We start from the raw sequence: 13,775 nt of genomic DNA on the forward strand, positions 1-13,775 counted from the left end.
ATGCTTCGACAGTGTGGCACTCCCTCAGTACTGACCCTCCGACAGTGTGGCACTCCCTCAGTACTGACCTTTTCCACAGTGCAGCTGTCCCTCAGTATGGATGCTGACAGTGTGCTGCTCCGAGTGTAAAGAATTCACTGGTTGCTGACAGTCTTTGGTGGCACAGGCCTTGTTTGAACATCGTTCTGTGAGTGTGTGAAGCTGTGTTGTGTGTTGAATTTACTAGGAACTCAGTGTTATTCTCTATGTCCCAGCTGTTCCGATTCCCCCAGCCCGCCGCCTCACCATGCAGGACGTTTACTCGGAAGGGAAACCCAAACTTGATGTCCTGAGGGCTCACTTCATTAAAGAAGGGAGACTGGAGGAAGATGCTGCCATCAAAATTATTGAGGATGGAGCTGCTATCTTTCGCAAGGAGCGGACGCTTATCGAAGTGGATGCCCCCGTCACAGGTCTGGGCTGCTTCTGCCCCTTCCTTGTCTTTTCCCCCAATCCCTGCCTTGGTTTCCCCCTCCATCCCATCCACCTTCCCATTAGTGTGGGACCATTGTGTTGTTTGGACCCTGAAGTGGTTCACTGAAGTTGCCCTCTTTCTTTCTATTCCTTTCAGTTTGTGGTGACATTCACGGTCAATTCTATGACCTGATGAAGCTATTTGAAGTGGGTGGCCCACCCAGCAACACTCAGTATCTGTTCCTTGGAGACTACGTAGATCGTGGCTACTTCAGTGTTGAGGTGAGTTGCGATGTAACTTTCTCCATGTCTGAATGACCAAGGAACCATTGACCTTGCTGTTCATAGCCAGAACAGTGATTGATCTTGCCCTTAAAACAGAACATCTGAATTGGAGCATGGTTCAGCTGATTGTTCCGCAGTCTAGCTATCACTGACTGTTTAAAGTTTTGGCAAAGATTTGTAGCTCGGGTTGTGGGTGAAGTTGTTGACTTGCTCGCCGAGCTGGCTTGTTCTCATTCGTGAATGACCTATCACTCGTCAACAACCTGTCACTGACTATCTGTTGAGCACTTCAAGGACAAGCAATTTAAAGTCGGAAGGTTGGAGAGTTCACCCATTAGATCTCGTGCATGAATCTGTTGCACGTTCTGACTGACCTGGTGTGTACTTTTAATAGTGCCAACTCCCTACATGACTGGCATTCAGTAAGATGCTGAAATTCACCCATGGCAATATCTAACCAAAACTGGTGAGCCTCATGGTTTTAAAAAATTCTTGATGTCCTGAAAAGCCAACTGATTTGTTAACCCTTTAAGGAAAGGGACCTGGTCTCCTTTTCTCAGGCTGGCCTTCATGTGTCTCCATACACACACTAACTCGAACTGCCCTCTGGTGAGAATGAGAAATCCTGTCTCCTGAACCAAATTGCTGCAGTTCAGCAGCTAAGCATGGGCAATCGATATTAGGGTTACAGTGGTGCCAGGAATGAACATTCAAATCAGGAGCAGTAGTAGGCCATTCAACCGTTCTAGCCTGCTCCACTACTACTCAGCATTGGTGGGGGATGTTAAGGTACTGATCAAGTGAGCTGCACATAGTGTGTACAGAGCCTCTTGTATTCACACTCAGTGTGTGTGTGGCACAAGGTAGGAAAGTGTTGTAAAGTGGACATAACAGGGAATCTGGTTGATTTAAAAAGCTGAAGTTAGAGACCAAAATCCTGGTGGGCAAAGTATAATGTGGGTAAGTGTGATATGGCAGGAATAAAAAATGCGGAGTACTATGTAAAGAGAGAGGTGCCAAGGAACCTCCATGCTCTTGTGCATGAGTCACAAAAGGTTAGTATGTTGGGGCCATCAGTAATTCAAAAGGTTAACAGGAAATTGAACATAGAAGTAAGGATGCTTTGCTTCAGTTACACTGGGCATTGATAAGGCCACATCTTCAGCACTGTGTGTATTTCTGATTTAATACCCAAAAGAACTGCGGATGCTGTAAATTAGAAACAAAAACAGAAGTTGCAGAAAAAGCTCTGGCAGCGTCTGTGAGGAAAAATTAGTGACTCTTCCTCACAACTAATGGTAGCTGGGAAAATGTTGGTTTGTATGCAGAAGATAGGGTGGGGGGAGAGGATAAAGAGTAAACAATAGGTGGGTATAGAGCCAAAAGAAGGGCTTGTTAGTCACTAACAGTCCCCATTAATAGTTATTCACCCTCCTAGCCAGATCGTTATCAACACCTTTGTCTATATGTCTCCAACTCCAATTAGACCCACCCGGAACATCTTCCACTTCCTACCCCTCTCTGCCTTCCACAAGGACCATTCCCTTCGGCACTCCTTAGTTCACGTCACACTCCCCACCAACCACTCCAAACCCACCCCCTCCAACCTAGTCTCCTGCATCCAGTGCTCCCAATGTGGTCTTCTCTACATCGGTGAGACCAAACATAGACTAGGTGACCGTTTTGCTGTGCACCTTCGCCTGGCCCATAACAGCTAGCCTAACTTCCCCGTCATCGTCCATTTCAACTCCCCGTCCCAACTCCTCCTCCGACATGTCCATCCTTGGCCTCCTCCAGTGTTGCAGCGATTCAGAACGCAAATTTGAAAAACAACACCTTCTGCCTGGGCATCCTGCAGCCTGGAGGACTCAACATTGAGTTCTCTAATTTCAAATAACCTTCCCAACCATCCCCCGGCTCCCCTTCCAGCCTCACCTTCTCCCTTCCATTCCACCTTCTGACACTCCTTCCAGCTACCAACCGGATTCATCCCTCCCATTGCCCAACTAGGTCATACCTATCACCACCATTCCGCTACCCCTCTCCCCCCTTCTTTATCTGCAGCTCCCCCTACCCCCATGTCCAGTCCTGGAGAAGGGTAATACCCAAAACGTTGATGTCTCCTTTCCTCCAGATGCTGCCTGGCCTGCTGTGTTCTTCCAGCCTCCTTTTTGTCTACCTTGGATTGCAGCATCTGCAGTTTTTTTGTCTCTAACCTTTGTCTATCCAATTGCTCTTCTCTCCCTTTAGGCTCTATTCCCACCTATTGTTTACTCTTTACCCCCCAACCCCCCCACCCCACCCTAACTTCTGCATATAAACTGACATTTCCCTCGCTGCCATCAGTTCTGAGGAAGGGTCACCGGACCCAAAAAGTTAACTCTGATTTTTCTTCATAGATGCTGCCAGGCCTGCTGTATTTTTGGTTTTACTGTCAAAGGAAGCATATAAATGTGTTGGAGGCAGTTCAGATGAGGTTTACTAGATTGATACCTGGAATGAGTGGCTGTCAGATGAGGAAAAATTGGATAGACTGGACTTGTTTCCACGAGGGTTCAGATGAGTGAGGGGTGATTTGATTGAAGTGTGTAAGATCCTGATTGGTTTTGATAAGATAGATGTGGAAAGGATACTTCCTCGTGTGGGTCCAGAACTTGGGGCCACCGATTTAAAATCGAGAGTTGTCCTTTTTCAGCAGGGATGAGAAACATTTTTGAGGTTTGTGTGACTTTGGAATCTGTGCCTCAAAAGGTGTGGGAGCAGGATCATTTTATCATTTAAGGTTCTTGTTAGTCAGGGAATCAGTGGTTGTTGAGGATCTGTGGGAATGTGGGTTTTATCATCTTATAGAATCCCTGCAGTGTGGAAGCGGCCATTCAGCCCATCAAGTCCATGCCAACCATCCAAAAAGCATCGCACCCAGACCTAGCCCCCCTACCCCACCCCCCTCCCTGCCCCCCCCCCCCCCCCCCACCATTTTCTACGGTTCATCCACCTAGCCTGCACATATTTGGACTGTGGGAAGAAACCAGAGTACGCCCATGCGGACACGGGGGAGAATGTGCAAACTCCACACCGACAGTCGCCTGAGGCTGGAATCGAACCCGGGTCCCTGGTGCTGTGAGGCAGCAGTGTTAATCAGTGAGCCACTGTGCTGCCCTTTAATTTGAAATACCAGAATTTCAGCCATGATTTTATTGAATGGCAGAACCAGCTAAAGGGACTGAATTGCTTATTCCCGTTTCTGGTTTGTGCTCTCCTATGCCATTTTCATTATCCTGTGGAAGTTCGGGTAGCCTTTCAGAAAGGGTCTTCTGCTTTACATAGCAGAGAAGGTTTATTCAGATTATACATGAAGGAGATATCTGTAAACTGGTAGTTGCTTACCCTGCTGCCAAATCAGGAAGGAAACTCTATACTCGACTAGATTTTGAGAGCTGTTTGGATGCCAGAGTGAAAGATGCGCTGGCACAGGTCTCAGTTTATGGCTCAGGAATTGAGCAGTCACTCTCGATACTTGACAGGGTTTCTCACTATCCCGACTTGGTGCAAATGCTCTGGTGCAGGCAGCCTGCTTATTTCTCACCTTCGACGGATGGTTAACAATAGGCTAAAACAAATTCAGACTCACTCTCCATTTGTTGAGGGGACTCTGCATGTTGTGTGAAACTGCGTGGCCGACAGAAATGCAGGAATGTATTGCTGCCCACATCACTGACCAGGAGCAAATGTACAGAGGCCGGATTGGTTTGAATTGTATTCACTGGAATTTAAAAGAGTGAGGGGAGATCTCATAGAAACTGATATGATTCTAACAGGAATAGACAGGGTAAACACAGGAGGGATGTTTCTGATAATCAGGGAGTCCAGAACCTGGGGTCACACTTGAAGGATAGAGGATGGGTCATTTAGGACTGAGATGAGGAGAAATTTTTTCTCCCAGAGACTAGTGAGTCTGTGGAATTCGCTACCACAGAAAGCAGTTGAGAAGCCAGAACATTAAATGATTTCAAGAAGAAGTTTGATAGTAGACTTAAGTTCTTAGGGCTAAAAGGTCCAAAGGATATGTGGAGTCGATGGGAGAAGGGTGCCAAGTAGGGTGGTCAACCCTGATCATATTAAATGACAGAGCAGTCTCAAAGAGCAGTACGGCTATTTCTTGTTCCTATTTTCAATGTTTTTGGCTAATGCCTCCAATGACCTCAAGAAATTTGTGCTGAATCTTCAGCGTCACTAATGAGAGTCCAAATATGTAGCCAGTGTTGTGCCTAAATCGGACCAAGATAATGACTACATAGAGCATAAAGCAGTGAGTTTAGTGGAGAGGGGTTACTGAGTGACGGTGTGAGGGAGAACGATTAACATCAGTAGGAATACAGTCAGTAACACAGGGTGCTGTGGAGGGAGAGGGATTACTGAGTGACAGTGTGAGGGAGAGGGATTAACATCAGTAGGGATACAGTCTGTAACACAGGGCGCTGGAGGGGAGAGGGGTTACTGAGTGACAGTGTGAGGGAGCGGGATTAACATCAGTAGGGATACAGTCAGTAACATTGGGCTCTTGGGGGGGAAAGGGGTTACTGAGTGACAATGTTAGGGAGCTTCCTCCTTGCTCTTCACTGGCATCTTTTAGGTTGACTGTGGTGCTAGTCTAGGCAAGTGCTTAGTTTGCCTGTCTCTGCTTCACTTATTAAAGATTTCTTCCCTGCAGTGTGTGCTGATGCTCTGGGTTCTGAAGATTCACCATACTAGTACGATGTTTCTGCTACGGGGGAATCACGAATGTAGACATCTCACTGAATATTTTACCTTCAAGCAGGAATGTGAGTATAACCTGCAAGCAAACTCTGACCAGGCTAATTGGCCCACATCCTCCTGACCCAGAACCCCCGCTGTCATCCTCTGACCTGGACCCCCCACCTTCCCACTCTCTGTTCCTTGATCCAAAACCTCAGCTTGCAGCCCTCTGACCTGGAAGCCTTGAGGGCTTGATTTGGATCAAGTTGATCTCCGCATTCTCAGCTGTTCATAAAGGACTGCTCCCCTTGTTTTTCCTCTTGGCTTCCTCATTTCCCCAATCTTTTCCTCAGACTGGCACCTTCTTGCAGTCTGCCTGCGTCTCTATTTACAGTGTGCTTATTGTCTTTGAACTGTCACTGCTTTCAACACGTTTCCTTTATTCCTGTCACTGGTTGTCACAGGCTTTTTAGAATTCACAGTTTATTAGTAAATGCCCTAGTAGGGAATTAAAGTATCATCTGCTTTTGTGTCAGTGCTGTCTGCTTTTTAATGGCTCATTACACAGATAATCCTTGAGGATTAATCCTGATAACTGACTTTCTGAATTTAGGCTGTCAATGCATGACAGCTGATTGCTTGTGTTTTTCATCATCATGGTGTCTTGTTTGCAATGTAGTCGGCACCCCCTACTCTTTGAGTTTGTGACAATTGACATCTTATTCTGCAGCTGAACCCTGCACCTATGCTGGTGCCTATGAGGACAGTGCTTTCCCACATGCCTGGAAGTCCAATTAAGATACATACTTAGTGTCTTTTGTGAGCTCAGAAACAGTGGAAGCTGTTGACCTCCAATGAAGGAAGAGTTGCATTGCAGCCATTGTTGTTGCAATGTAGCGATAATGGCAGTCTATTCATACATTGTAAAATCTCACATACAGCAGTGGAAGAAATCAGATAATCATCTTTTCTTCATGATATTGGTGGAGAGGTGTATGTTCGAATAAAGATTTTGGGAAGAACTCTCCTACTCTTACATTAACTAAAACCAAACCCTGTCAGACCAGATTCCTTCACAGGTTTCTGACAATGTTCTCTCCTCTTATGTCCTGTCAAAGAGTGACAGAAAGCTCAGCGGGTTTTTATATTGGTGTGATAATGGAGTTGGCCAAAAGTTACCGTGCAGTTATTTCAGGCTTTGCCCTTCAACCCACCATTGTCTTAGAAGGACTCCGTGTTCTGATGTAAAAGGATCACTGGAGTTGCATTCGATCTGTTTCTTCTTGCTAAGAATCTAGTGTAACCCTTTGGCACATGACTCAACAACCCTGTGTTAGCCCAGGCCCTGTAATCAGAAGATTCAGGGCCTAGGACTGGGCCCATTCCATTCACCAGTCTCCAAGTTAGGGAGGAGCTGGACAAATGCAGTTTCTGTGAATAACTTGAAGTTGCAGTTCATCTTCAGTTCCAGCTGGGCATAGGCTTTTACTGAGATAGGTTATTGACAGTAACCTGTAGCAGCTGGTATGGGGAACCCTTTGACTTCCAAAGGCTGGTATTCTGTCCTTGCCAAGACGTTATAAATGAGCTCGCAGGCAGTGAAGCCAGAGAATTGTTATCTTACACTTTAGGACAGAAGTGATTGTGACTTAATGTCAGCTGCTTACAGAATGCTATGTGTTATTATCCAGCCAATGGTCACACTGGACAAGTCAGGACCTGGAGTGAAACCTTACTGGATCTCCTTTACAGCTTACCCAGAGAGCTTGCTGCAAAGGAGATCTTCACGGAGAGTCCAGAGTTTGGTGGAGAGAAGCTCAGTGTGAGGCCCAGCACTGAAGGCAGCTCTGGAGTATTTAACCTGAGCGATTGAGCAAGAGGCTGGAAATGAATGACAGCATAGATCTTGTTGTGGTTTATAAAAATAGGGAGGGTGGTGGGATAATGGAGGAATTTGAAAAGGAGTACAATTTTGTAAATGGAGCCATTGCCAGATCAGGAGCATGTGTCAATCTGCAAGCACTGGGCTGATGGGGACTGAGGCATAATGTCAGTTTGAATGTAGACAGCAGAGTTTTGAAGCAGTGGTATTGGACATTGATTGAGAACTGTGGGAGGAAGTCGGGGAGGATTTAAGGGTCAGGGTAATAGTTAATTGCTGTTTTAGTGCATTTGGCCTGCAGTCTTGAGCAAACAGTGCAAATGACCTCATCCGCTATGTATCGGAAAGCAGGAAATTGTGAACCCTTGGAATGCTTATGACATAAGTTGATATTACTGTGATAGTTTGTGACAGAAAGAGTAAATATTGTCAGCCATAAGGGTGGTACAGTGGTTCAGTGGTTAGCACTGCTGCCACACAGTGCCAGGGATCCAGGTTTGATTCCACCCCTCGGGTGACAGTACAGAGTTTGTATGTTCTCCCTGTGCCTACAGGTGTTATGATTTCCTTCTACAGTCAAAAGATGTGCAGGTGAGGTGGATTGGCCATGGGAAATTGCCCCATAGTGACGAGGAATGTGCAGGCTGGGTTTGTTAGCTGTTGGAATTTCAGGGTGTTTGGGTGGGAGATCTGGGTGAGATGTTGTTTAGAGGGCCGGTGTTGACTGGATGGGCCGAATCGCCTGCTTCCATTGTATAGGGATTGTATGAATCACTGATAAGTTCAGAATAATCTAGGTTTGACTTTCAGTTGGGAAACCCAGGTACTGAAAGTTTTTAGGGCAGTTTGGGGTGACCTGACTTGGGCCTGAATCAAGTGCACTTTCTCTTCTGGAGAGAAGTTTATCAGAAAAGTTAAAGGAATAAGTAGAAAGTTTTAGTTTGTGCAACTTCAAAATGGGAAGAGTTTCGTAGGAAATCTGCCGGTTATTTAAGGCTGAGAAGGTCTAAGCTCTTCGTTAAGACAAACATAAAGTTTTGATACGGAGAGATAATTTCTCTGGATTTGAATCTTTAAAGTGATAGTGTTGGGGAAAACAGTTGAAAACTGTTTTGTTCTATGTTTCAAGATATTCCTAAACTGTCATCTATATCTCGAGCTCTGTTTGATTTTTTTCTGTTTTTGTCTTCTGTATAATAAACTTCTGTTGTTAAAGAAACTCTGCAGACTATGTGACTGCTTCAGTAACTGACCATCATATTAACTAGCTTTTCAAAAGAAAAACAATCTATCAAGCTTGATATTGTTCTGGGATTTTTCTTGTACAGTAACTGAGATCATAGCCCATGAAACAGGTTCAGGATATTTCTGGCCAATATGCTGATATAACAACAAGCCAGCTGCACGTTGTGTGTAACTCACTGCTGTTAGTGGCACCTTGCTGTGTATACATTGGCTGCCAGATTTCCTACATGACAGCAGGTGACTGCACTTCACTTGCTTGAAGCATCGTGACTATATTCTTGGAGAACGTCTTAAGCTTATACCAGTGAATTTGTTTAACCCTGTTTAACGCACATACCAGCTGAAAGCTGAGAGTAGTTTGAGGGATAGTTTGTGGAGGGAATGGGGAAAGCCCATCAGTGTGCTTGTTAAGTGGTTGTTTTGTTTAATTGTTGTTGTCCTCCCCAGGCAGGATCAAGTACTCGGACCATCTCTACAACGCCTGCATGGGTGCGTTTGACTGTCTCCCCTTGGCTGCAATAGTTAATCGTCAGTTCCTGTGTCTGCACGGGGGCCTCTCACCCGATGTGCACACTCTAGATGACATCAGGAGAGTAAGTATGATCCGTCCTTCAGCTGGGATAGGTAGTCACAGATGCCTAGGTGGATTGACAGACCTGTTCATGTTGGTGAACTATTCTTCTGTCCCTGCTCTGCTACCACTGAGCAAGCTGCTGTTGTATCTGATCTCTATTCTGCAGGTATTGGTCCTCCATATTCCAGTCCCTATTGCCTTCCTGCCTTCTGTCCCAGTTTGTAAGATCTTGCCGTACATAAATTGGGTCCCGAGTTTCTGATCTTAAAGCAATAACTGGATCTCAGATGACAGTTTTATTAACTGTTCTCAGTTTTCTGGTGCCCTGAGGTTGTGAAATGCCTTCTAGCAATGTACTTTTTTTTGCTTTGTTTTAACGTCTTGTCTCATGTCTTTCAGTTAGACAGATTTAAAGAGCCACCAGCCTTTGGGCCTATGTGTGACTTGCTGTGGTCAGACCCAACAGAGGATTACGGCAACGAAAAGACACCAGATCACTTCAGTCATAATACTGTACGAGGCTGCTCCTACTTCTTTAGGTTTGTGTTAGGGCACGTGTGCAAACGCTGATGTTGTGAAGGCTGGTGTGTCCCATAATAAGGTACAGGAGCAGAATTAGGCCATTTGGCCCGTCAAATCATTTCATCATTCGATGACGGGTAATATGTTTCTCAATCCCATTCTCTTTCCTGCTCCCTGTAACCCTTGATCCTTCACCGATCAAGAACCTGTCTATCTCTGTCTTAAATACACTCAATGACTTGGCTTCCACAACCTTCTGTGTCAATGAGTTCCAAAGATTAACCACCCTCTGACTGAAGAGATTGCTCCTCATCTCAGTTCTAAAGGGTCATCCCTTCATTCTGAGGCTGTGCCGTCAGGTCCTAGTCTCTCCATGTCCACTGTTTTATATTATCACCAACTTACTCTCATATTTCATCATCTTCTCCCTTATTGCTTTTTTAGTTAGCCTCTGTCAGTTTCTAAAGGCTTCCCAATACTCTGGCTTCCCGATAATCTTCACCAAATTGCTATCTCTTTTGTTTTAATGCAGTCCCTGACTTCTCCTGTCAGCCATGGTTGCATTGTCCTTCCCTTAGTATGCTTCTTCTTCCTTGGGATGAATTTCTGCTGTGCCTCCTGAATGAGCCCCAGAAACACCTTTCATTGCTGCTCTACCGTCTTCAAATCAACTGTGGCCAGCTCCTCCCTCATGTCTTTCTAGTTACCTTTACTCAGTTGTAGTACTGTTATATCTGATTCCAGCTTCTCCCTCTCAGAATTCACTGTGCAGTTTAGCATATTTCGGTCACTGCCCCCTAGGGGTTCCTTCACCTTAAGCTCCTGAATCAAGTCTGCCTTGTAGCACGTCACCAAATCCAAAACTGCCAGTTCCCTAGTGGGCTCTATCACAATCCGCAGACATTGCACTCATTTTCTTGAGACCAATCTGGTTTTCCCAGTCCACCTGCATGTTGAAGTCCCCCATGATTATTGTAATTGTGCCTTTCTTACATGCCTTTTCTAGCTCCTGATTCGTTTCCTTCCCCACATCCTGACTGCTGCTAGGAAGCCTGTACACAACTCCCAACCCACCTTAATCCCTGTCTCATAGGACAGGATTGAATCATCTGGTGAACTGTCATTGACCTTCCTCTTCTCCCTTGAGGCAGGAGTCCATTAATAAAAAGTGCTTTTTTCTGCCACAGTTCCCTGTGTGGACTATACTGTTTGATGCTCTGTCAGTGTAGATATTTCTGTTTCTTCCTGTCCCACTTGGTTTGTCCAGAAGCAAGTGCCCCATGAATGGAAACCTGTTTGTCCCAGCCCCATCTTGAAGTGAGGCATGAAAATCGCTAATCGTATTTGCCCTCTGTTAATTTGCTCATGACTCAATTAATAATCCAGAATGCACTCGCTTTGTGGTCCTGCTTTTTAATTCAGGCCCCAGCTGATTATACTCCTGCAGCAGAATCATATGGTATGGAAGAAGTCCTTCAGTCAATCAAGTCTTCACTGATAAAAAAATACCCTAAATCTACTGTAGTGCTACTTTCCAGCACTTGGCTCATAGCCTTGAATGCTATGACATTTCAAGTGCTCATCCAGTTTCTTTTTAAACCCTCTGAGATTTCCAGCCTCAATTTTACTCCCAGGCTGTGTATTCTAACTCCCACTATCCTTTGGGTGAAAATATTTTTCCTCAAATCCCCTCTAAACCTCCTTCCCATTTGCCTTAAAATTATATTGCATTGTTAGCGACCTTTCAAATAAGGGGAACAGCTGCTTGCTATCCAACCTGCCCATGGCCCTCATAATCTTATACACCTCTATCAGAACATCACTTGGTCTTCTCTGCTCAAAAGAAACCAATCCAAGCTGATCCAGCCTGTCTTCAAAACTGAAATGCTCCATTCCAGGCAATGTCCTGGTGAATCTCCTCTGTAACCCCTCCAGTGCAATCACATCCTCCCTACAGTGGAGAGACCAGAAGAGCACACAGTACTCTAGCTGTGACTTAACAAAAATTTAATACAGCTCCAACATAACCTTCCTACTCTTATAATCTGTACCACATCTGATAAAGGCACCTGTCCTATACACTTTCTTAATTACCTTAAAAGCCTGTATTTGCCAGTAAAACAGCATTCCCTTCCCATTTTACCCCAACCAGACACAAACTTTGGGGATGTCAATTTCTCATGCTTGAAATTTAGTTACATTTGAAATAGATTGGGGAGGCACTGAGTTAGGGAGCATGCAAGGATGATTCTTTGTAATATGATCAGGGGATCAGTGCGTATAGAGATGACCAAGATGTATACTTAACTAGGTTATCTTTGTTTCACTGGCAGCATATTGTGTGCAAGCTGTTCAACTTTGGAAGACCTCATTCAGATTGTTTCCTCATGTTAAATCCGCATGGGTTAGGAGAAGGAAAATGGCTGATCTTCCTCTTGGGCATTGACTGTTGTGTTGCTCCCAGCTGCTGGCCTGAGAGTTCAGTCTGGTCAGAGTCAGCCAGGGAACAGAGAATTCCATGGGATTATTGCATTCAAATCTGATTGCTGGTTGCTACATTTCCAAATTACTGTTCCAAAATATTAGTTGCATTCAACACTGCTGAGGACCAGGAGCAGAGCTTGTTGAATGGTTTTCATGTGGTCACTCAAAATAGTTGGGGCGGGGGGGCGGCCAATGAAAAACAATTCTCAGGCTGTAGTCAGTTGGAGAGGAAGCCAGATAAGAAACAGGTTAGAACTCAAGAAACAATCAGGAGCCAATATTTACTTGGTGAAGCGCACTGTTTGTGAAAAGCTGGATTTATTCCTGTGAGTAAATGCTGGAGTGGAGCTTGCAAGAATCCAGGGACACACAGTCCCTAGAAAGGAAGGGGAAGCACCTAAGATGTGAGCAGCCAGTAAGTGATGGAGCAGCTCTTGAAGGAGTTTCTAGGTCAGGTCATTGTCATCCTTTGTGAAGTTTAATGCAATCTGGTGACTCACTGTGTCACTAACATCTGGCCGGGGTGGGGGTTTGGGAAGCTCCATGTGAGATCTGCCTTGTGTTGTGGGGTGTTTGATCATAGCTTGTCTGTTAGCCATATTTGCAACATGTTAAGTTTGTGTTGTGAGATGATTGTCAATAATTCGTACATGTTTGTACGTGGAACTTCTCTTTTTCCTAAACGCGTCATTCTTTGTTGGCTATACAAATCTGGCTGACTTGTTTCTAATGTCAGACCCGATACTGTTGAAAACCAACATGATTTAAAATTTTTGACCCATGGTAAGTGACAATAAAAAGGAATCAGTTCGCCACTGCCCCCAAGTGTGGTGGTTTCTGAGCCTTTTAAGCTGCACTGTTAGTTAATTAGATAGGATGGGGATGTGGAAGTGTGTGAAACTAGATAGTAGTGGTGTTCCAGTTTGGATTCTGACCGTGGGCTTGTGACCAAACTCGTTACATTGTTCTGTACGTGCAGCCTATTTTCCTTCCTCTTGTCTGCACATGATCCTTATCACACTCTCTTCTGCACCACGATAAAAAGGGCTTGCTTCTTTTTTTTCCACTGCTGCCAAGGGAAATATGGATTTTCTTATGGGTTTGAATGTCCTGCGAAGGAAGTGAGGGTTCCGGGTGGCTGAGCAATATTTTCATGCTGACACAATTTTCTTCTCCTTTCCAGTTATGCTGCAGTTTGTCGCTTTTTACAGCACAACAACTTGTTGTCAGTAATCCGTGCACATGAGGCTCAGGATTCCGGGTAAGGACAGACATCTTATTGGAAAACAATGTTCTCATCTTTCAGTTGCCTTTTATTCCTGTCTCTCATTCAGCTGACACTGTTGTGGTGCAAAGAGGCAAGGTGGGGCTGTCATTGCCCTACATGGGATTCTCAATATCAGGCTCAGTGCCTGGAGAGGCTCAAACAGAAGTTGGTCCCCTCGCCCACTCGCTCCAGTGCATCCCAGCCCCTCGCCCACTCTCTCCAGTGCGTCTCAGTCCACTCGCTCCAGTGCATCTCAGCCCCTTGCCCACTCGCTCCAGTGCATCTCAGTCCCCTCGCCCACTCGCTCCAGTGCGTCTCAGTCCCCT

The 13,775-nt window shown here is 45.3% G+C and overlaps 1 protein-coding gene across 1 annotated transcript in view; it reads left to right on the forward strand.

Annotated features, from left to right (window-relative positions):
• LOC109926132 (serine/threonine-protein phosphatase 2B catalytic subunit gamma isoform-like) overlaps window positions 1-13,775 on the forward strand; it is a 76,553-nt gene that overhangs the window by 43,682 nt on the left and 19,096 nt on the right. Inside the window, 6 exon segments of the mRNA XM_048618574.1 lie at window positions 255-452; window positions 611-735; window positions 5,450-5,561; window positions 9,050-9,195; window positions 9,576-9,715; window positions 13,366-13,443. Coding sequence (XP_048474531.1) covers window positions 255-452; window positions 611-735; window positions 5,450-5,561; window positions 9,050-9,195; window positions 9,576-9,715; window positions 13,366-13,443 — 799 coding nt within the window.

Source organism: Rhincodon typus, chromosome 40 (genome assembly GCF_021869965.1).
Source record: "Rhincodon typus isolate 14 chromosome 40, sRhiTyp1.1, whole genome shotgun sequence".
In the NCBI taxonomy this organism is placed as follows: Eukaryota; Metazoa; Chordata; class Chondrichthyes; order Orectolobiformes; family Rhincodontidae; genus Rhincodon; species Rhincodon typus.